The sequence below is a fragment of the Chiroxiphia lanceolata genome, chromosome 7 (assembly GCF_009829145.1).
Source record: "Chiroxiphia lanceolata isolate bChiLan1 chromosome 7, bChiLan1.pri, whole genome shotgun sequence".
Classification (NCBI taxonomy): Eukaryota; Metazoa; Chordata; class Aves; order Passeriformes; family Pipridae; genus Chiroxiphia; species Chiroxiphia lanceolata.
Window position 1 is genome coordinate 28,284,258 of NC_045643.1, and position 23,653 is coordinate 28,307,910.

A 23,653-nucleotide genomic window follows, 5' to 3' on the forward strand; every position below is an offset into this window, starting at 1 on the left:
TGTACAGGACTGGCTGCAGCACTGTGCAAGGCTGAGGAAGGCTTCTGGAGTGTCTCTGCTGCACATCCACCCAAGGATCTCAGGGCCATTTAAAAATGCAAAGGAAAACCCACCTGGGAGCTAAACAGAGCTACCCTTCTTAGAGATAAGATGATGATGAATTCATTTCCCTGAAGCCTTAAAGCCAGTCAACCTGTGGCACTGCCCAGCTAGAAACCAGCACACCTGAATTCCAATCCTGCACCTTCATCACACCACCACCACCGTGAGTCTACTGTTCTATAAAATGTAAGAATAATTAATCTCATTGAAATCCCACTAGTAATTTACTCCTTCCACTCCATAGTATCAAACCTAAAAAATGTGTACAATGTTTTTGTTACCCTAGCACTACTCTAGCAATAATAGATAACAATAAAAAAAAAAAAACCCTGAGGCCAATATGCAAAGAAAGGAACAAAAAAAAAAAGAATGGGGAAAAAAAAAGACAGCAGGCAAACAGGCAGAAAGATACAGCAACAAAGTCACATGCTCCCACATGAGTTTGGAGCCTCAAATGTCCCTTTCAACTTTGCTCACAGCTGGCTGCTTCCATCCTGATGTTCCCTTTTTAAATTAATTCTAGCAGGCTATTAGAGGCTCTTGCACAGAGAATATTGTAAAAGTCTAAAGGAGTTTCTATTTTTTTGTTTCGGGGCTTTTTATTTTTACCTCTTTATCTCCTAATTCCAAATTCCTGAATTCATAACTACTAGGAATGTTTATTATTGAATTACATAACACATAGATCAGAAAATAAAACTGTGTTAGCTCTATGACCAAGCCGAACTCCAACCCCCTGAAGTTCTGCCATTTCCTGTAGAACAGTTTTGATGCTCTTCAATCACTGAGAGCTCAGAAAACCAAAATAATCAGGACCTAGAATTAATACTCAAAGAGTCCAAAACTAGCTTTAAGCATAGTATAACTCTCCCCTATATTTGCTGAACGTATATGGACTTGTTACCTTCCTTCTACTTGCAACACTAAGTTGCAGCCATAGGAGTCCAAATGGCAGGGGGTGTTTGCTCCTTCAGAACCAATCCAAAGCGTGCTCTCTTTTCCACTTCTTCCAGGAAAACCAAAGTCAGACCACCTTATATCCTACAGCAACAGAAAGGTTATGTATGTAAGCTGTTGATCTGATTCACATCCTACCCTCAGTTCTCAGTCTCCCATCTTCTCCTTCCACTGCTCAGTCACTCCTTATCCACTGCAGCTGTTGATCCTTGGTGGAGTTCTGGAGCATGCGTGGCCTGTGCCCCTTCCTCCAAAATTATCCTCTCTAGCAGCATTTCTTCTGCTGACTTTCTTCTTCTGACTACACAACCTCCTAGATCTCTGTCTCCAGTTCTCATCCCTCCCTTTCACATCACTCAAGTTACCCCTTTGCTTTACAGAAGGACTGTCCAAATGGCCACATCAGGCTTGTTGTCCTTTTCAAACACTCCTTTTTAACTTTCTCCACTCTTAACCATCCACTCAAGCTCAGGATTCCTTTTAGAAAAATTCTGATACATGGCATTTAAAAAAAGAATGAAAGGAAAAAAGTAAAGAAAAATCCCTATTCCCTTTTCAAACCAATTTGATAATGCATGTGGCACATGCATTTGCTCCTATCTCAGCTTTCTCCACGTACTCTGGGAACACAGAGTTTACCCCATCTCTGACCCAGTGTTATGCTGCTTTTTTAAAGTTTTCTTATTATTTAATGGACACATTTGCAACTGCAGAGACTTGAAACTTGAAACAACTTGACCATGTGGCGAGAAAGGGCAGAACAGGCACGCATATGTTAGGAACACAGTCCTGGAGCCTTCCCGTCTGTCGATCCTCCCACAACCAATCCCTTGGGGATGACGAGGCACAGCGAGGTATTTTTCAGACAGTCCAAGAGTTTTGCAGAATGGTTCTGGACAGCTTGGATAAAGCTTTCCCATGTTTCTACAGCTCACCCTGCCACCTGCAGGGCCTGATCATTTGTTTATTGGAAAGCACTTGAAGTATACTGGCCAGAGATATTGGTGCCTTTTGGCTGGAGCCCCAGACTGAGCCACAGGAAACAGAAATTAAACTCCTGGCTTCCTGATGGTCTTGGGCAAATCGCTTCATCTCTGAGCTTTATTTTGCCTTTCTTGAAAAGGCAGAATGGTATTTGTTCCGTTTCAGTAGAGCACTTTGGGGTCATTCACATCACCTGACTTTAGTAACCTAACTTAAGCTTGGCTCCTGCTGTAGTCAAAGCACTCTCAATCACACCTTGGAAAAGCCTCTCCCTTTTTGCCATCTATAAAGAGAGAATAGGAGTCTGGCCTCCTAATTTAAGCATGTAAGCTAGCTGCTCACAGACAGTGGATGACTATCCTTTTTCAAGATCAAGGGATGAGACAAACTAAAGCTAGACATTATGAGGATAACTTCACCATGATTCTGTATCAGGAAACCCTCAAAATGAGCAATAGCCTTCCCAAAAATTAGGTGTTGCTAAAGATTTTGAATTTCAGAGCTATTGATTTTAAAGCTATCATTTGAAAAAAAATGCAGGCAGAGATATAAACATTTGTCAAAGACAGTAAAAGATCAAAAAGAAAAAGTTTATCCTATAGATTTCAGCAGCCATAAAATTTAAAATCCAATACAACTACTTCAGTGAAAAACTTAAGCGTTACACCATCTCTACACTTTAATCTCACACCTAAATAGTTTTTGTATTTTGTTACAATTTAAGTGGGAAGAAAGCACACATAATCAATATTAGATTTAAAAGAACTTTTTCAAAATGTTGCTGCTGTAGTAAATAGTTGAAGCGATTATGGGTAAAATAGTTTTTAACCAATGAACTGAAAAGGAACTGGTAATATTACTGAAACGTCACAGTGGGTTCCTTTTCTACATAAAAAACCACAGTAAGAAGAAATGTACTAAAAGGTGTTCCAACCATAACAGATGGCACATTACTTGTGAATTATATTTATTTCATTTGCTGCTTATAATGAAGTTAATCTGTACCCGTATGTCACTTTAAAAGGTCTCATTTCTATTTAAACTTCATACATGTATCTTGCTTCTGATTTATATCTCAAATTCTGTAATGAAATATCAACTGAACAAAAAACGTTAAGATGCTAGATACTGCTCATAGATTAGAATAATGGAATCATTACCTTAGCCCACACAACTGTAAATGATAAACAGTGCAATCTAAATTTCAAACAACTTCTAAATGGCCCTATTAATCACTATAAATAACAGTGCACTTGGCCTTCTTTTCCCCTTCAAATCACCTTATGTAAATCTAAATAAAATCTAGAAAGAAAAAAAGCAGTTATCATCAAATTCACACAAGAATGGAAGAGAATTTCTACAAAGAACTCTTTTGGCTGGTATAAATTGTGTAGCAGTGTTTCAAAAGCCATATGAGTCTGGAACTGATGGATGCATTTCACTCCCATGCCTGTGAAAATGACAGATGACACACACCATATTTGCTTGCATAACACCGTTGATTTTTTCCTTCCCAGATTCTGCTTTTAAAAAAATCCACGGCATAACCATTACGTGTATCTATTCTAAAACTGCAGTACAATCTGTTGCTTGTTATAGGTCAGGGGATCAGGTTGTGGTATGACACCTGCACAGAAATGCAATTCCTGCAACCTTAACTTTATTCTTGAATGGGGGCAAGGGGAAGAAGGAGGTAGGAGAATTATTGTTTTCTTCAAGTGTGTTTTTAATGACCAGATGAAGCAGCAGGCTGTTGAGGCCTTCTGAGCTGCTATTATCTTGTGCCCTAAAACACAGGAAAATGCTGTCTGTCGAGGCAGTTTAAAAAGAGAAGACCAAGACAGGACCACAGAAAGAGGAAGTCATGCAAAGTTCTGGGGAAGCCTGAAACATCCTTGGAAGTCTCGACTTAGTTCAAGAAACATGAACCAGTATCAGAGTCATGCAGCCCAAGTTTATGTGATCCTGATTGTTTCAGTGTGCTTAGGAAGGGCAGGAAGAAAGAAAGGTAAGATGATCTCTGCGTTCAAACCACAGAACAATGGGAGACAGTCTGAAAAAAGGCTGATCACTGATAAATACCAATTTTACTGGTATAAAAGAATAAAATACATATAAGGAGTATGGGAAATGCTTTCTGACAAAATAATTAATTTGAAGGTGCTTAACAGTTTGTACTCTCTGACATCTTAGTGATACAGTTTTTGCAGGGAATTACAGATTCCATTTCCATCTTTCAAAGTATAGAAATGAATAAGGCTTCATTTACTACTCTCTTCTTATATCTTTTGAAAATGTACACCTTTTGTATAGCTATCCTTCATTTTGCCTGCTTACAATTTGCAAGGAGAAGTAGCAGGAATGTAGATGAACCAATACACAGAAATAGCAGATAGACACAGAGAAAATAAAAGAAAATACCCCAGGTAGGTGTCCTGCATTTGGTAATTACCATAGATTATGTACTTCCATGTATTTTACTGTCTTCACAGAAAATAGAAGTATAATAATGCTGCAGACTCAGACTCCTCCTCACAAACAGTTAATCTAAATACATTAAGGAAAGGAACTGTGCTACTTGAGAAAATGAGCCACAAGCCAAAACATGGAGCAAAACCATGTTACAGCCCTGTTGCTACAAGCAAACACATGCCATCAAATCCTCTCTCCTGAGTGAAGCAGTTAATTTGGGCACCATTCAGGTACCAGGTGGATCTGGGGCAGCAGCAGGGTCTCAAGTTTGCAATATGCCAGGCCTGCCAGCTGCCTTTCCTCTCTACTCCCTATTCCTACTTCACGTTCATACCTTCAGCAGAGGTGCAGAGGTGGTGTTCATTTGCTGAGATCACACACACGACTGGGTGCTCCCCAAGCCTGCTCGGTCACAAAATGATACTGGGCTAAATGGGAAGGAGAGTACTGCCAATCTGGTAGCTGGTTTTGTCACTTGAGGTGTTGCTTTTAAACTTATAAGGAGATACAGAATTGTAGATGGCTGCCACTTGGTACTAGTTCTCCACTAGCCTGACAGTCAAAAGCTTTTATTTCAAAATTTTAAAATAAATGGCCAAAGGAGCAGAGAGGGGATAGCAGTAGAGGTTTCAGAAACTACACTAGACAATTTGCAATGGTTAAACTCAGAAGAGATAATATTAATGGTTTACCTGGAAGATTTCTGGCTTGTCTTCAAATATCCTGGCAATGTATTTGTAGTCAGCGTAAGCCCAGTATTTGGAGGAATCGTAACAACTGAATGGTCCAGAGAGACAAGAAGGCTGCCCACAACTCCAAGCCAAAAACTCTTCAAGTGTAGCCTCCACGTAGCTACAGCTGGTTTCAAACTGGGGAACTAGAGCAACAAAAGAAAAGCCCAATATTACATGAGCATTGAGCATAGAAGCAGTAAAAATAACACAGCTCTGGTTAAATGCAACATGAGAGATGAAGAGGGACTAGGTGGTTTGACTGTGGTCAATAAAATGGTTCTCATCACCTAACTCAAAATTAAAGTCTGAGACTATTGCTTTTTCATTAAGGTTTAAGTGAATGACTGTAACCTTGAACTTGCTGAGACAAAAGCACACCAATAGTTACTGTTGTTCTTCAGCACAGTAACTCAATAATATGCCCAAGTTCCCTAAACAACTTCGCTTCATCTCCCTTCCTAAGTAGGAGCTGCAAATGTACATGTAACTATTTGTGTACTCTTTATTTTGTCTCCATGGATTTATGCAGATGGACATGTTCATATCACCCTTTCCCTAAAGCAATAACCAAACCAGCATGGTAATGCATAGAAAGTAAATTATGGAACCACACACGTGCTGCCAATGATCCATCTAAAATGCTGTGTGCCCTTATTTTTCATTTGGGACTGACAAAAGCATATTGCAGTGTTCTTGGCAGACACAAAAAGTATTTACCAGCAGTGTTTTGCTCCCATCATGCTTTGGTCAGGCTGACTGATACAGCCTTATAGCTCAAGGTCAGGTCACTTGGAAGTTCTACAAGATAACCCACATCACAGTACACTTTAATTGCACTTAATCAAAGATCCTCATTTCCCACAGCCACTAATCGTGCCAGCTTCAAAGAGACATCCAATGTTAAAAAAAATATTACTTTACTATAACTACTACTGGGGAAAAATTACTGCAGCCTGCATGAATGACAATGACAGAGCTGCAATTTAACCTTGTGTAACTTGCACAGAGCTGCACAGAAATGGGATCCTTTCACTATTGTGCAGCAGCAGCAGCTCTTCGTTCTTTACCAGTTTCATTTTGTTACCACAGCAATTCCCATAGAGTATCATACATTTGTTCTTATTCCCTTTGGGCAGGAAAACAGCTTTTATAAACCTTTATCACTATTACTTTGCTATTTTCCATTGTAGTAGCGTAGGTAGTGGTTTCCTTCCCCACACTATCAAATCATTAACTAAAAGTGTCAGATAAGCCTCGCTATTCAGCAACCCATAACCTGGGTCTGTGCAGTAGAAGGGCTCCCTACCTAAGGGCTGCATACAAGTCATATAAATTACCTGCAATAACCAAAAACCTCTATATCTGATCCCGTGTCTGTATTGCAGTCCCTCTCCTGATACCCAGTTATTAATGCAATGCACATCATTTTACTAAGAGATGGTCTGAGGGAAAAATTAGATAAAAGACACAAGCACTACTTGAAGGTGGCTCTATAGCTGTATTACTTTTATGAGAACAAAGAGCGCTTAGGACACTGCCTATTTTCCAAGGTAACTCAGGAGCAAATGTTTTAAAGGCAAGAAACATGCTCTTTCTACCTCACAGTCTCTTTCACTCTGAGGTTTATTAAAAAAAAACAACAACTATGAAATGCAAGACTGTCTTGTAGGATACAATCTCCTTGGGACAGGGTTCTTGCTTTGATTTATAACTTGTTCAGTATCAAGCTGTGTGTGCTTATGGAAAAATAAATAATAAAAAACATATTTGGGCAATCTAAACAGATTGCTTAGATGAGCTTGTAGGCTGCAACAAGGGTGAAAATGTTAGCAATGAGCAAGAACATTATTAACCAGTTTGCTAATACTTAATGACTAAAAGCTGAAGGTGTTTTGTAATTGACAAATTGCAGATTTAGCCATGCAAGTCTAAAGTAGGCTGCCAGTTCTGTCTGATGTCATGGTATCTGAAGGCATAACAGTCCTCCTGTCTCCCACTTAATGCTACAGATTGAAACACAGGGAGAAAGAGAGGGGAAAAATGGTTTCTCAAGAAGGAGTTCCCCTCCTTAGTTAAGGTCTGGACCTGACAGACACCAACTTCTGTTCTTCTCAGGAAGTGTGTTTGCAATGTACACTAAGGCAAATGTAGGGGGGGAAAAAGCATAATAGCCTTAGAAAATACCTAAAACTCCAGCAAGAATGCAAGCGAAATATCTCCTCCATTTCTTTAAAGAAAACCAAACATCTATTCACAGCTGCTGGGGAATTACAATTATTTAAACAAATAATCCAAGCAAGAAATAGCCATTTCATACTATAACAAAGCACAGGCATACTCACAAACAAAAAAACCGGCCATCCACATCCAACTCCAATAACCACCTCAGATCTCAGCTTTATGCAACATTTAATCAGTGTACAGCATTTGTACTGTATTTTCAGCCTCCTATTCAGCTACTGAGTCTATAGCCACCTTTGCATCCCCCCTATATCAAACCTCAGGGGCCTGAATTCTTCTGCCATCCTTAGTGGTAAAACCTCTTGGGCAGATGATCAAGTTGCAGCCCTTTTCTAACCAGCTGCATATCTGACAGCATCAGCTCTATCCAGCATCAACAACAGAAATTTCCTCCAGAGATCTTGTGACTCATAAACTGATCAGCATGACAACTACTTATTCTCTCCAGCTTCTCCACAGTAAACTCATTGTTTATTCATTTTACTCTACAACCACAGAAAATGGTCAAAATAAGAAATGGCTGCACACAGAAATCAGTTTTGTGTAAGCTTTCTTCTTACTTTGTACTTGCTGGTGTGCTCCAGGTAGCCCATCAGACAGATGGGCTATAATGCTGCATTTCCTCTGTCTGAAACTAGACTTCTGCAGCTTTTGCCCATCCTTTATCCCACATGAGAAAAATAAATCTTTTAGCATGGCTGGAACTAGATGGGTAGGGATTTCCTGATTAATAGCACCTTCATTGTTGTTGTAATGAATGCTGGTACTCTCTCTGGAGGTATCTTATCTCTGTCAATGCTTAATGCTCTGATTGTATTTTTTTCCCTCTCTTGTAGACACATACTGTTTAACCTGTGTAATCAGACAGAATACTATCGAACACACAAGCTTAGGTAGGTAGAAATAATTCACACAAATAATACTGCTAGCTCCCATACCTTCCATGTCTCAAATGTGCCTTCCACATCCACATGCCTTAAGAAATTAAAAACCTGCAAAAAAGGCAAATACAAAATCCACACAACTCCCACCCAGTTGCCCCATTTGCAATTCTCACTTTTTTATAGTAAGGAATATTCAGTTTGGGAATCCCATCCAGGTTGCAGATGTGGAACTAAGGAAAGATGAGAAATTGCTATAGTAAGAGGTCTCAAGTCATTTTGGTTCTTCCAGATGAACCTCATAGCTTAAATAACCTCAGAAACTCTGAAGGAACCATTCCAGAGTGACACCAAAATGTACCTACACGTTGGGAGAATGCCTTTTTTTTCCTGTTTCCAACACAGTGGCAGGAGTGGTCCCATCTAGTCTTAAGGCAATAAATCTATTGTAAACATGGAAGGAATATCAGAAAGAGATCGATATGATTTTATTTGTATTTTCTGTTGTTCTCCCTAACCACATGACTGCTACTGTTTCATCTAGGAAAGTTAGCATGAAGAATGATAAGAGAGGCCCTCATTAAAAAATAGTGTTAAGCATTCAAGAGTGAGATCAACCACCTTCCAAATGACAGTGTCACATGAAATGTATTACATTATTTCAGACTTTGAGATGGCTTGGATAATGGCTTCACTAATATATCCTTACGATGCAAATTTTTATAGCATCACAGGTCTCATTCAGCTACAATATAACCCCCGAAGGCTGTACCCATCTTCTTGAAGACAATTCTAGCTCACATTAGCATATAATGGAGATTCCTGGAGACAAATTCATTGCTGCATAGGGATTGATGCCTTTAGGAAAAAGAAAAATGCAGATAGATGCTTCAAGATATAAATACCAATTTCAATCCACACTATATCCCTAGTGACTACAAGTTATTGTTAAGTGATGCCTCTTATTTACTTAGCATCAATCCGTGACTTAGCCACATAACACTCTATCAGTCCCATCAGAAACTTTCCCAGCTGGCATGCCCATTTGGCTCTCAAAAAGTGCCTACTAATTAATGGAGAGTAGGACCAAAATTATTCTTTTACCTGGTAGGCCTTGTGTGTTACAACTGAGATATTAACAAGGTATCAAAGAAAATGTCATATATGCATATACGTGACACCTTCCCTATCAGCAATGGGATGCCTTTCACATGTAGTGCAAGAACTGGTTGGTACCTCACTGAACCACAGAGATATTGCTATGAAGATGTGTACCAACATATTAATTCTACACCTCAGTTATCCCAACTGTAGAAAGCAAATAAATAACATCTGTTTTCCCAGGAATGGCACAGGAATCATCAATCCATGCCCATAAAATGATTTGAAATCCTAACATGCCAGGCATTTCCCTCTAACACTTCTGTTTCATCACCCACTTCTCTTGCAAAAATTGAACATGCAATAACATGGTCATGATGCTGTGAAGAAAGCAAATTTCACACAGTGTTGTTAAGCAAGATAATGTGATGTAATCCTATTACTTTCACTGGAACTGCCAGACCCTCATCTGGAGTCTTTGTGCAGACTTACATTTCAAGAAAGAGGTAGTCCAACTGAAGAAGGTTAGAAGACTATATAAAGAACAGCTAGGTGGGGTCTAAAACACCATGACTTACATAGAACATTTTTTAAAAACTGGATTTTTCTGGCCTAAGGAGAAAAAAATTCTAAAGGGAGCCAGTATACTTTATAGGCCAAAGGGAGAAAGTGCATGGCAAAATGTATTTTGGCATGCAGTTGGGAGGGCAAAGAATGTACAGGACACAAATAAAGCAATGCAAAACCTTTCAAGTGGTTAGCAAATTGTCACCTTGGAAAACATTTCTAGTATCTTCCCTCCCTGGTATGAAACTCTGTCTGTCCATGGACACATTATGACACAGTATTGTAGGGCTACAGACAAAAAAAGTTGTAGTATTTAAAATCAAGTGCAAAAATTGTCTTTCTCCCATGGCATGTTCCTAGATGTCTAGTGAATCTGGAGGGTTAGTGGTGAAGTTACTGTACTGGAGTCAAATGATTTTCTTAACACCTTATACTTCTACAGCATCTTTCATCACAGGACACTAAAGTACTGAAAATCACCAGAGTCTTATAAAGCCTCAGGAGGAAGGTGCAAATTATCATCATTTTACAGATAAAAATCCCAAGGTAGACTAATTCTTTAACACAGTTATGTTTGTGGATATGAAAGCTCAGCTCATGTAAACAATCTAATCATGGGTAAGACTGGACCAAAAATACCACACTACAAAGGAAAACTGAGATGCTTGATTCTTATGTGTTAGTGTTACCCACCAGACTACTAAGAATAAACACATGAGAAAGAGAAAGGAGAGTTTCACTGCTGGCCAAATTCCATGTCCTAAAAACAGCCTGCAGTGAAAAGCAACACACTAGAGAGTGAACAGTGGCAATGGAAAGGCAAACAGTTGCATAACCTAAAAAAGAGAGTTGTGACATTAACGCCTGTCCACCTCATTCTCACCTAAATCCACCGTCTTCAGTCCTAGCCTAAACTGGATTGTTTTTCCATCCAACATCGCAGAAAGGTATTTCACATTCCAGTGCAGGGCTGGCCAGTCACCAACCATGTTACAGAAGACTACAGGTTGCTGTAGAGACATCACAATTTCCTGGGCTTTCTCAGGAGTAAATGGTTTGACACCTTCACCTATGGAAAGAAAAAAAAAACCAGCTGCAGAGATGTATGATTTATGACACATGAAGTGTTACCTACCATCTCCCACAGCGCAGGAAACATTAAGAACTAACACCTCCTTTGTTTATGATTGATTTATTACATTCGTAGATTTTTTTAAAGTCAACTTTATACTGCAAACACTGAAAGAACATTCTTACACTAAAGCTTAAAGCACTGTATTAGCACACGGAATGTGAAGCAAAAAATAAAAACAGGCACGTGCTTAAAATTTTCACTTGTACCTTAGGCAATAAAGCACCACTGTAGCCAAACTGTTTAGAATTAGGCTAACAATAAAATAACCTTGCAAATAACGCCCAGAGTTTAGAGAACATAAATTTTATGAGTTATTCTTTCTGCATGGGATTCTTTCCAAAGTGTAGTGCATTTTCAGAGATAGCAAACCAACTTCCTGTGCATTTGATTTAAACGGAGGAAGAGTAGCATAACCAAACCAGCAGGTATTTTTAAAGTGTTTTAAAATTTCATTGACAGAAAACTTACAAAAAGGAAATTGTGCCGATCCAAGAACTAAACTAACCCAAGATTTCCATTTACTCCTTTGCTGTTAGAGATTTATATGCCCCACTGAAACTGTCAAGCTGAAATGCTGGCAACCTTGAATAAACTCAGCACTTCCAGAACAACTTTTCTTTAGGGACATATTGAGAAGGAATATCTGTTTATTTTAAGTGGAATAACATAACAGTTCCATAGAGATGAGGAGGTGGACTGCAGCTTCAGATCATAAAAAAATCCATTCATTATTTTAACCTCTATTGACGTTAACTCATCCAGAATCTGTATCTGTAAAATGCCTAAGATTTAACACACCGAGTTGATACGTATGGCTCCCTATGACTTCTAGCAGCTTACTTCAAATAAACAAACCAATTCAATCCAATCACTCAATTTAGGGGTCAAGTTACACATGCACAATTAGTTAAATAAATACAGACCAAGAAAATTGCCTTTACTGCTGGGTGCTAATTTTGCCTGTTGCTCCTCCCCATGTGTGGGACAGGTAATGGAGAACCAGCCAGTCCCACACAGGGCAGCCCCGTGGTGCCAGCTGGGGGAAACACAAAGAAAACCCACTGAGAACAAGGTCACTGAGGATGGTTCTACAGGATTAATTCAAATATAAGCTTAAAATAAATCTATGAATGCTGAAGTGTGAATGGCAGGAATAAGAGGAGCCCTGTGCATGCTGTGTGCTGTTATCTCTTTGGTAACTTTTGCAAGTCCAACTTCTTTCGATAGGGTTTATACTCTTGCATAGCTGTGCTTTTTAGTTTTCTAAATTAAGCTGCTATCTTCACACAAATTCAGTGGGAGGTATCAGGGCTGGGGTTTCCTACAGTCAAGGGGTCTCTTCTCCCACAGACTTTCAGGGAAACTGAATCCCTCTCTTTTCACTCATGAAAGCTCCTTCGTGAAGCTTTAAAACTGAAGACCTCTGATATTTTATGTTCACGGAACATGAAATTTTTTAATGGTTTCTCTTTATTAAGGGTGATGACAGGAGGTAGTTTGGATTTTCGTTTGTTTTCCACAGTTCCTCTCATATGCAGAGCAACACTTGACAGGATGGTGTTGCTGTGACACAGAGATGTCTCTGACACTTGGCCTTCAGTCTCGCGCTCCAGCAACTTGCACAACCAGGACATAAGGAGGCCTCACGGGGACCGTATGTCTCACCATATGGTCTTCCCTGCCCCCAGGAGGGGGCTCTGGGGCTTTCCAAGGAATAGGTTAGTATACCTGAAGGAGCAAGTCCAGAGAAGGCAGAGAGACCATCTGCAGACACAAGGGCACGTGCTGGTGCAGCTACCAGGAGCTGGCAGGAGGCATGGTAAGAGGTTAAAGCTCAGCATGTTTCTTTACAGTGATTCTGCTCAAGATCTAAGGCAAGATTCAGTCCAGATCTGAACGCTCCCAAGGGTTTATAAAACTACTTGTCTTTCACCAGTGTAATTATAATATTGTACAGAGGTGGCTTTCACCATGTGGGAGCTGGCTGGCCTTACCTACCTTTCAGATTTCCCAACTCATAAAAATGAAATTATTCCTGCTTAGGTCATGTTTATCACTGCACAGCTGTCTTTTGATGACTCAATTTTTTTTGTGCTTTAAGGGCAAATGCAAGAAAACTGGTGACATTTTTTGGAGGATGCTGTAAAGCTGACTTATTACAAAAGCTTCAGGTTTATCCTGTAATTTCACTCAACGATTGGGTTGTGCCACAAAAGCTGAAATTTTACTGGAATAGATAGAAAGGCTTTTTGAAGCCAACTGTTGATTCCATGTGGCTTTCTAATTGGATTTCCACATGCGTATTGTGCTTTTGCAAGGTGTGGTTTTAACCACAGTGCATACACAGTGGGAAGCTCAGAGCTCCAGCTACTGGGAGTTCAATGCCAAACAAAAAAAAAATTAGGCTAAATAGCCTCTCCTCTACTGAATGTTTGTCATGTCACCACCCCTTCTTCAGTTGTAAACCTATTTCCCTATAAAATTTAGAAAGTATGAAAGAGGACAGTCTGTCTTAGTAAGATGCTAATCATTCCTATCTTCAAACAGTACTAAAATCGTTGCTAAGTAAGTAAGTAAGTATCTTCTCCTGATATAGATAATCACATACAATACATAGCATATAACCCACCGTGAAGTTTGAAATGTTTTACAAAATTTAAAGACTTAAATAAATGTACATTACGGGTTTTTGCAAAGACAAATGGGGATTCTTGCTAAATCTGTGTGAAGAATCTGTAAGCGTCTTGATTCAGTTTTATGTATTTCTTGGCGAGAACAGAGTTAGTTAAACATAATTCTTTCCCTATAATATTTGTCATGCATATCTAAGTGCCTGCTAGAGAAAAGAGACATGATAAAAGGTAAATATCATAGACTACATCAAATAGGCATTACGATAATTTGAAGAACTGTGCTTATGACCAACAGAGATTTCTGATGGAACTATATGCTGTAGGAGTAAGTTAAGAAGTAATTAAAAGATGTATCTGAATACAGAAGACCTGGAAGAGATATTAGCAGAATTATAACTTAAAATGATCTTTTCCTTAGTTATTGTCATTACAGCTTCACAAAGACCTTAAAAGCTGGGCTCTTGCTTCTCAGTATTTCCTAGCCTGAGATGGATGGTAACTGATTCCCAAGCAAAACCTGAGGTTGTAGAGCTTATATATAAGCGCGCACAGTTTGGACACAGATGCGTACAAGTAAAAATGTGTATAAATAAAATGTGTTGCAAAGAAGCAAAATATCCATTGCACATCTTGGGCTTTAAATATGAAATTCCCAGGGGAGATTGGGTAGCCAGAAAGAATTGAAATGCATATTCCCTTTCAAAAGAAAAGCTCTGTGGGAGTCTTCATTTTCTCAGTTGTACTCTGATCCACAAGAGAAAAGGAATACTTTAAATTAGTTCTCTCTATCACAAATGGTGTGGCCTCACAGCACAAAAGGAAGCAGGAATAATTTGTCTCATGTTTTGACTTTATACAAGGCATGTACAGAATCCAACCAGGAACTGAAAAAATGAACCAAGTTTTAGCTCAGGTTTTGTAACTGTGACAGCTTATATAATTGGCCAAAAACATAGGTGTTCTTTAGAAAGGGAACACATTGCAAAATAGGGATCTACCAATTAAAAAAACAAAGCTCTCCAGTCATCTTTACATGAAGTACTGTCAAACATGAAGACTCATCGAGACTTAGCATTGAGGGCAGGTAAAAGAACAGTGATGAATTGGCCAAGTACTCTCCAGCAGACTTTGTGCTCCTAAGAGAAAAAATAATTTAATGTTTCTGATTAACAGTTTTTCTGAATAACTGAGTGGGGTTTGGGAATAAAGAATTTAGCACAGCAGGCAGTCTGTCTAAAAGTGGACTTGATCAAAGTTGTTCAGAAGTTAAATGCACTGTCATTAAAAAGCTAAATGTACTGTCATTCAGTTAAAATAATTTAGCAAATTAGAAGAGTTTATTAGTGCATGGCAGTTGGCTCCTGCCAAAACACCCTGCTGCTAAAATACGAGATTTAATTGAGAGGTATTAAAATTATTTTCTAAAAGAGGGAGTACAAGGAAATCCTGGTAAATGTATTTGGTACAAGCATCACTAAATTGTTTTTCTTGCAAATCTGTAATACTTCCTTATCCTTAGTTCTTAAAAAAAAATTTAAAAATTGGCATTTTGAATACATTAATACAAAGTAGCCAGGTAACTCAAGAAATGACTTGGTTTGGAGGTCAGACTTAATGGTTTCACACTACATTGCCTCTGCACATTAAAAAACAACTTTAAATAATCTGCATGTGATTACAACACTATGCACTATAATCAGCCTACTCTGGGCAAACAGAAATGTCTCTAAATACACACATGTAGTTATCAGGATAGGCTGCACAAACACCTAGGTATGTATTACTTCCTGACCAGTTACTGCTGTTACTATTAGTTTTGACTCTGGGAATGTTAATACTGCAAACACACACAGCCAGCAGGCAGTTAACCTAGATTTGCATAAATATTTTGGTTACTGAAGGAGAGGCAGAAGTTCATGGAGACTCTCTGGACAGACCAGTCTGCACTTGTAAAACTGGCACCTGAAGCTTAGTCTGGTAGCCTGCAGTCAACACACCCTTCCTTCCTCTCCTCACTGTGGAAGGAGGGCATCAAAAGAAAAGAAAGAGGCCAAAACAGGAATTTGGACTCACATTCCAGTCCTCCTATGGTAGAGTTGAGCATCTTACAGTTTTTCTTACAGTAAGTCTAAGTGACTCAAGACATGAAGTAAGATAAGAGTGTGGGCTATGCCCTCAAACCTCAAACTGTCCTTTCGATAAAGCAAAGGAAATTGCTGCCAGACTCCTTAGGGCAGAGTAAGGGGTTGAGTCCAGAATACACCACTGGGAGGGACTTCCCGCCCCCATTCTAAATGACAGTGTGTCATCTCAAGCATACCTTTACGAAATTTTCCCCCTAAATCCTTACAGGCTCTTCCTAGAAAGCTCTTCCTGAACCCCTGGCCAGCTTTTGCCAGTTGTCTGTACTCCTCCCATCCTGTAGCGCATGCTGAGAAAGCAGTCATGTCGGTTTTCAGCTAATGAACTGAATATTGAATGATCTCAGCTCCACTGGTCTCCTCTAGCAGAAGAAATGCTTGGAGGAAAAGACTATGGTCTTTGACCAAAACCTTCCACCAGGAAATAAAAGGGCGGACTTCCCTGGTTTTCCTTATGCTAGGCTACCACAATTCCACCTTTCTGTCTGTCTACAAGGTGTAAATTACACCCACCTGCTGCTGAGGAAATTTAGTGGCAAAGCCATTTCTTCCCAATACCCCACTGGCACTGATTTCTGACACTTTCTGACAACATTTCTGAATAAATGGAAAACCTAATACAAAAATTAATACTAATATAACATTATGATTGAAGTTAAGGGAACTGGCATGTCAGGGAGTTAATGTGTGTATTTCTAAGAAAAAAAAAGTATTTGTTCAAACTGTAAGGTTTATTTCTATTTCTTTTTCTATTCTTTGTCAGTAATAAACACAAAAGCCCTACTCTTAAATAGATGAATGCACTGTACAAAATTCACTGTCAGAAACTGTAACCATTTGTGACTTTCTTGTTGTTCTGTCCTGCAAACTTGACTGAGGAGAACTTCAAAACGGCAACAACAAAAGAATCTAAACCTTCTAAAATACACTGTTTCCCCATAAGCCACTGTAGTAAACAGTCAATAGTATTCTAAAAATATAGGGCTTTTTTTCTACAAAACATTGTAATAAACAGTCATTTATACAACTGAACCTCTTGAATTTGATCCACAAAGGGGTTATGATGGTAGTATACATGACTTTGTTAGCTATTGTACCACACAGAATACAAATTATGATTAATGACTGAGTCAATTAGAGGTGTAATTAATTGTCAGAATGAAATTATACTAGCTATTTTTGAATTACATAAATTATTGAAGTGAAAGAGACCCACCACATGAACCTCAAGAACAGTTTCTGAAATGTACAGTAACCAACATGCACAATAAGGGTATTAGATTCAGCAACTGCCATTATTATAGGAACATTAAACAAAAAGCATGGCTATTATTCCATTGTTTACATCATTCCATTTCTTTCATCACGGGTAAAATAAGCAGAAGTGAGTTTAACCTTTGTTCCAAGTTGCTATTTCTTTTTATAAAGGTTCTCATGCAGCAATATGAATTTTGCCTGTGAAAAGCTGTTAACAGTGTACGTTTTGAACCCTGGGGTTCACATAAAGACTAAAATCTTGTTTTGACATAACGTCAAGGATACACTTGACCTAAAACAGCGCACAAAAATGTAAACTACCAAGCTTTTTTAATTTTCAACCTTAACATTCATTAATGTTAGAATTTTTTTAATATAAATATTACACATAAAAGAAACTGCATTTATTGAAATAGCACAGCCTTGTTACACAGCTTATCTTTCACAACTTCATAATACAACAAACTGCTGCTAGTGATGTCAACATATATTTACCATCTTCCCTTCAGAGATTTTTCTTTCTTTTCTTTTTCAAACAACAACTGCCTGAAAAGTTTCATCATCTATAAACATCAAGAGCTAAATATCAGAAAAGATTAAGGACTACAGGCCCAAGTCCCCACTCAGATCTCTATGAACTCCTGTTCTAATCAGCTGCACCTGCACTCCTGGAGAACGAAGGTGACCTTTAATTTTACAAGAACCTATGACAGTAGTGATGCTTTGAATCTTGGAAGCTTCTTGAAATATGCAAGATTTACTAAAACTTGGTATTTTTCAACCTAGTAGTACACCTGGAAAACTCCTTTTAGTAAAGGACTTTCAATATTTTCTTTTCTTTTTAAACATTAACGTCACTGCCAACCAATGTCTGATTTAATACTAGTATTAGAAGCAATAACGTCTTCTATGTCCAGTCAGCAAAAGCATATGGTACATGGAAATTTAAGAGAACTCCCTGAACATTAGCAGAATTATAAAACTAGAAACGGTTAAAGCTGCACTTTTATACCAAACATCTAAACTACCTTACCATCGCTCTTTTTTAAAACATTTATACCCAAAATCTCATGCTACTGTATCTACTCCCAAGAATCTCATTGTGTCTGTGATCACAAAGCCTAGAATAATTTAAACTTAAATCATGCTCCTCTTCAAAAAAGCACAGATACAGTAATAATACATTTAGCCTCTTCTTTCTATACAGAATTACATGACAGTGTAATATTTTCAAAAAGGCAAACAGCATTTTGTGAGCTTTATGTCCTCAATCCCAAACACCCACCCAGACAATCAGGTCTTCAGAAGACTCATTTGCAGAGCTCATAGCATACCTATGAGCTAAGCATGACTGGCCAGACCAACAGAAACAAACTCTCTAATGTCTACATCGTTAATTACAGCAGAGCAGTAATTAAGTTACCCCTTGCTGATTCCATGAATGACAACAGGAGAACAATGGCACAGCCTGATCAGAAATGAGAAACACACTCATCAGAGACACAAGACAGACCAGTACCAGAGCACTATGACTATCTGTTCTTGCTGGCATCACAGACAATGAGAGCTGCACTGAGGCAGTCCTAGCCCAAGGAGACAGGTGGAGATTTTCACCCTGTATTTCCAATTCAAGCCTAACATCCTCATGCGACTCAGTTCCATAATTCTCAGGGTTTCAGGAAGAGATGAAACCATTAGTCTTTGAAACTGAATTTCCCTAACACAGTTTTGGGAGGTTAAATACTCCATTGATGTTGTCTGCAGTCACTTGCACATGTTGGCTCTGAATAAAATGAAAGAACATGGGGGCGGTGGTCTGATGAGGTTGGAGCTCCAATATAACCTCCCTAAAACACCTCCCTAAAATACCTCAGACATGGAGCCTGAAGGCTGTCTAAGTGAGGGAGGGAAGTAGTCATCAAAATGAGCTTGGATGAAAGACATCATGCAGCTTCCACTGCCCCCTCAAAAAAGGTACAATCATCACCTACATGTTCATTGTTAAGCAGGTGATGAATGGCAGAACAAGCACAAATGGAGTACAAAATGCTTTAAATATGCTCAAAGCCCAAGTCAGGTGTGACTTTTGCATATTCCTTTTGAGAACCACAGTAAAGAGCCTGCAGTGTGGTCTACAGGAAATCTGGTGACATGTCTTTCATTGCCAACCACAACGGTAGAATCCACAAGAAAAAGGAGTGCATCTCCCTAAAGCACCCTGGAATGGGCTCTGTCTCACTGCAAACCTAGAATCATCTCCACTACAATGGCGACTTTGCAATGGGGATACACACAGCCTGCAGTCAAAAGCTATAAATGAATTCCCCACTGGAAAACATTGGTGTTTGAATTTAATAATAAAACTGTTCAGCTTTCATAAGCTGATGTTGTGTCCATATTTTCTTTTCCTGTTGATACTACAAAAAAAGGAAAAGGAAGCACCGTAAAACCATCTTTCTCCTGAAGTACAAGTAAATCGTTGTATGACATTAGAGCCAGTCTACCTACTTCTCAATAAAAAAGAATGGCAAGATGCTGAAAGTTACTGAATACACAGACTGGAAGGTGCCCAAACCAAGCCCAAGACAGAGCAGATTTTAAACAACCTGTTCCTGACTAACTAGAAGGGATGTCAAAACTTGAGGGAAGAATGGCATTTACTCACACCTCACAGGCTCACCTTCAGAGGTGTTGTTCAAGACAGGGTGTAAAGAACACAGTCATTACAGCTCTCTGCTACACTACTGCTGCTTATGGCAGCTCTGAAACTGCATTATCACAGCTCCAGCAGAAATCTAGAAATTGAGGGAAATCCCTGGAAAATAGGCCTTTTTTCAGATGCTGGAAGGAATATTCAGAATTGGCTAGATGCCACTTTTGAATCTTTGAATTAATTTCAGGTTCTGCCCATTTTGTGCCAAAATGCTTCTAGACTTCGTAGGATATAGAGTCACTTGTTGCTTGTCACAGTGCAAGGTATGAGTTGACACAAAAATGACAAGATTGTACACATGATATTAGTTTTTGGGAGAGAGGCATGAGAATCCAGGGGATGCTGAAGTTCAGGTAACTCTGAAAAGTCACATGGAGAACAAATCTGTCAAAAGCACGGTAACTGGAGAGAGCAAACGTGACTTCCTAAGGCACTAGGAACTGGAGATTGGTTGCTCCATAGGGAGGATACTCTCCTGGACTGCCCAGCTCAGCCATGGCATGATAGATATGTTTTAGCTGAACTGGACTCTCCAAATGCCTCAAGTTTATAACAAACCTGTCAAAGCCTCAGTTTATATTCTTAAGGCTTAAAGCTTAAATCGGCACACTATAGGTGCCAACTCTGAAGTGGATCAGCCAGGCCTGCCTCAGGGATGGGATGAGCATTTGGCAGCAATAACAGCTTCAGCCACATAATTTTTGTCTGTCACCACTAGTCTATCAGAGCTCCAGGCCACCAACTCCTCCTTAGATGAATTCCATAATGTTTTAGGCCAGACACAGGCAGACAGGTATGAATATGGACACGCAGCCACCTTGAGAGGTTTTAGATTAGAAATGGAGGCATCTACCAATGGATATGCTATTGGGTTGGGCAGCTGGTACCTGGATGGGCATCTGCTTCACAGTTTTGGATCTAGGTGCCATTAAGTCCATGCAAGTCCTGCTACAGACATGAAAGTTATGGGCCAGGACACAAAATAACCTTTCCACTAGCCTGACTGTATGTGCATTTCATCTGATAATATTCAAATTTCTTTAGCTACATTATAATGAGGTTAAAGCAAGAAAAATTTCCCCACCCCAAATATTACAAATGTCAGTAACGAGAACAGTAAAAATGTCACCACACGGAGAAAAGAGTGAAATTAGCATATTTAGAGAATTATTATACCCATGAGTGAAATAATGCAATCAGCTAGCTGCAAGATAAAGCTAATTTGGTTTCCAACAGTTTATCAACAATGCACTGCTCCTTTGCATTAACAAATTTAAACGGTACCATATCCTGCAAACAAGAATAATTCACACAGAATATTACACTGTGTTAATTAAATAGCTGGAACAGAAAAGGTCAGGCCATGACTGAAAGATGCGCATATGGGTTGTGAAGCTAGGAAAAGATGGAGCGATTTCAAATCAAGCAATCAAAATAAATTATTTTAACCATGATTAAGTCAATAATAAATATACCTAGATTTTTTGAGCCTATTTTGACAGCCCCTTTAGTTTGCTGCTGGTTTTCATAATTTTTTCTTTCTTGCTGACCCATGCAAGAGTCGAAATATCTTTAAACCCACCATAAGTTATCAAAGAATTATCCTGCTTATATTCAAGTTTTCCTTTGACTGTGCAGATAGTGAGAGGCACAAGCAATTTTCGCAGTTAAAAGGACACTGCAAAGCCTTATTTGCTTTATTTTTGGATGGGTTTCCTGCCACTAGAAACATGAAACCTCCACGACTACTACAGTTAATTGAAAAATGTTCAAGGAGAGAAATATTTTTTCACTTTAGTTTACTTCTGAAAATAACAGCACTTTGGCTGAATGCCACCAAATCACTTAAATTATAGTAGTAACATAGCCCTTCTTAATTGAAAGAACACTTTGGCATAGGCTAAACTATGCTGAGGTGGTAATGTATGAAAAAGACTTAGTAAAACAGGGAATTAATCTCAGTTGAAGCCCCAAAGCACTACCAGAATATCCATCAGTCATGATGAAATCTGAATCTCATCCTGTATTTTTACTGTACTTTTGTCACTACAGTTGTAAACAGCAAGCTAAAATTTCAGTTTATTTTCTGCATGTCCCCTCATTATCTAAATGTGCATGAATCTTATTTTTCCTGGGGATTTTCCTGAACTTTTCTAAACAAAATATAATTTGCTTTCTCATCATAGTTCTGCTGATTTCAGTCAGCATATACTTCCTTTTTGCACCTTCAGTCTAGCAAACAGAGCTGTGTGAACTAAACAAAATGCAATGTCATATGTTTCATGAAGAATTTCACGTGAGTCTGTGGGTTTGGCTGCAAAACTGCGGGACGAGCACCACGTGAAATTCAGCTTTGTGCTGCCCAGCACATCAAGAGTACTGACATTGGATCTAAAACCAGCCCGTGGGGACCCCACTGTTCAGCTCTCCCCAGTTACACACACAGGCATTTATCAAGCCAACTTCCAGATTTTGTGACAGAATGCCTAAGCAAGCCACACTGAATTATCCATTTTTTTTAAGGGAAGATGAAGCACTGTGCAGCATACGAGCCATTAATTTTATGACAAATGCAGATGGTTGATATACAGATAAATTCTCACACAACCTAACTAAAATAATATATACTTCACTCTATTTAAATGATAATAGTTTCTAATAAGCACAGTGTCCCCCACGTGATGGCATATTCACCTGAATTATTTCACAATGGATTTCAGTGCAGGTTTTACCTGAACCCTACTGTTTATTCCCCCAGTTCGGCCCATGGCTGATTTGTAACCACCTCAACTCAACACGCTTTCCTTCTCCCTTTAAAAGCACAAACTCCCCGCTGGGGTATTTCCCTGCACGCAGGTACCCACGCAGGTTCGGCTGAGCGGGACGCGTGGGAGGAGAAGCGGCAGGGGAGGCACCGCGGGCCCCGCTACAGCCGCCGCCGCCTCTGCTCCCCGTGCCCGCTGGGCCGGAGCCGGAGCCGCCCCGCGCTGGGGCCCGGGCCGGGGCCCGGGGGCACCTACCCGGCGCAGGGGGACGGCCGCTCTCCGCCCCGGCCATGCTCCTGCGGCTCTTACTGCGGGGGCTCCGCTCGGCACGGCCTTGGGCGGCGGAAGGGGCAGCGCGGCCCGGCAGCGGCGGCGGGGCGGAGCCGGGCGGCGGCGTGACGGCCGGAGCTCCGCGGCCCCGCCGGTGACACCCGAGAGCGGCTCTCGGGAGTCGCCCCCTCCTGTCCCGGACCCCTCTCCCCGCGGGGTGACTGCCCAGTGGCCTCCCCGCCCCGTACGCCCCCACTGCCCGCCGGCGCGGCTCTCTCCCCGGTGGCGGCGGACCCGGCTCTCGCCGCCGCCGCTTCCCTCCTCCCCTCGCCGGCGGAGGAAGGAGGCGGCCGCCGGCCCTCCCCGACCGCGCATGCGGCTGTGCCGGGCCGGGGCAGCGCTACCGCGCTCGGGGGCTGAGGTGTGGGTGTCCCTGTGCCCGGCCCCGTCCCCTGCTCCCCCGCGGGCCCCCGGCAGCGCCCCCGCAGATGGGCTTGGGCTGGAGCACCGCGGAGGAGCGGCGGCCCCTCCTGCCGCCGCCGCCGCCGCAGGCGCGCGCGCCGCAGGCGCGGGGGCCGGGGGGGCCCAGCGGGCGGCTGCCGCCGCTGTCGGGCCGCGTGTACGGGCGGCGGTGGCTGGTGCTGCTGCTGTTCTCGCTGCTGGGCTTCGCGCAGGGCCTGGTGTGGAACACCTGGGGCCC

The 23,653-nt window shown here is 40.5% G+C and overlaps 2 protein-coding genes across 6 annotated transcripts in view; one reads left to right on the plus strand and one right to left on the minus strand.

Moving 5' to 3' along the window:
- HSPBAP1 (HSPB1 associated protein 1) overlaps window positions 1-23,077 on the minus strand; it is a 37,202-nt gene extending 14,125 nt beyond the window's left edge. For 2 of the 5 annotated variants that reach the window (XM_032692602.1, XM_032692598.1), the window contains exons 1-5: window positions 22,939-23,018; window positions 20,772-20,863; window positions 10,923-11,108; window positions 5,208-5,392; window positions 1,007-1,143 (exon numbers count right to left, since the gene is read on the minus strand). In XM_032692602.1, the coding sequence (XP_032548493.1) occupies window positions 1,007-1,143; window positions 5,208-5,392; window positions 10,923-11,108; window positions 20,772-20,856 (593 nt within the window). In that variant the 5' untranslated portion in view covers window positions 20,857-20,863; window positions 22,939-23,018. Of the gene's footprint in view, window positions 1-1,006; window positions 1,144-5,207; window positions 5,393-8,428; window positions 8,483-10,922; window positions 11,109-18,628; window positions 18,660-20,771; window positions 20,864-22,938 lie in introns of those variants that run through there. The other 3 variants (XM_032692600.1, XM_032692601.1, XM_032692603.1) reach the window with 3 other exon arrangements.
- Window positions 23,078-23,379: 302 nt separating this feature from the next.
- Window positions 23,380-23,653, plus strand: part of SLC49A4 (solute carrier family 49 member 4) — a 64,277-nt gene continuing 64,003 nt past the window's right edge. The window contains 1 exon segment of the mRNA XM_032692604.1: window positions 23,380-23,652. Within this exon segment, the coding sequence (XP_032548495.1) occupies window positions 23,442-23,652 (211 nt within the window). The 5' untranslated portion in view covers window positions 23,380-23,441.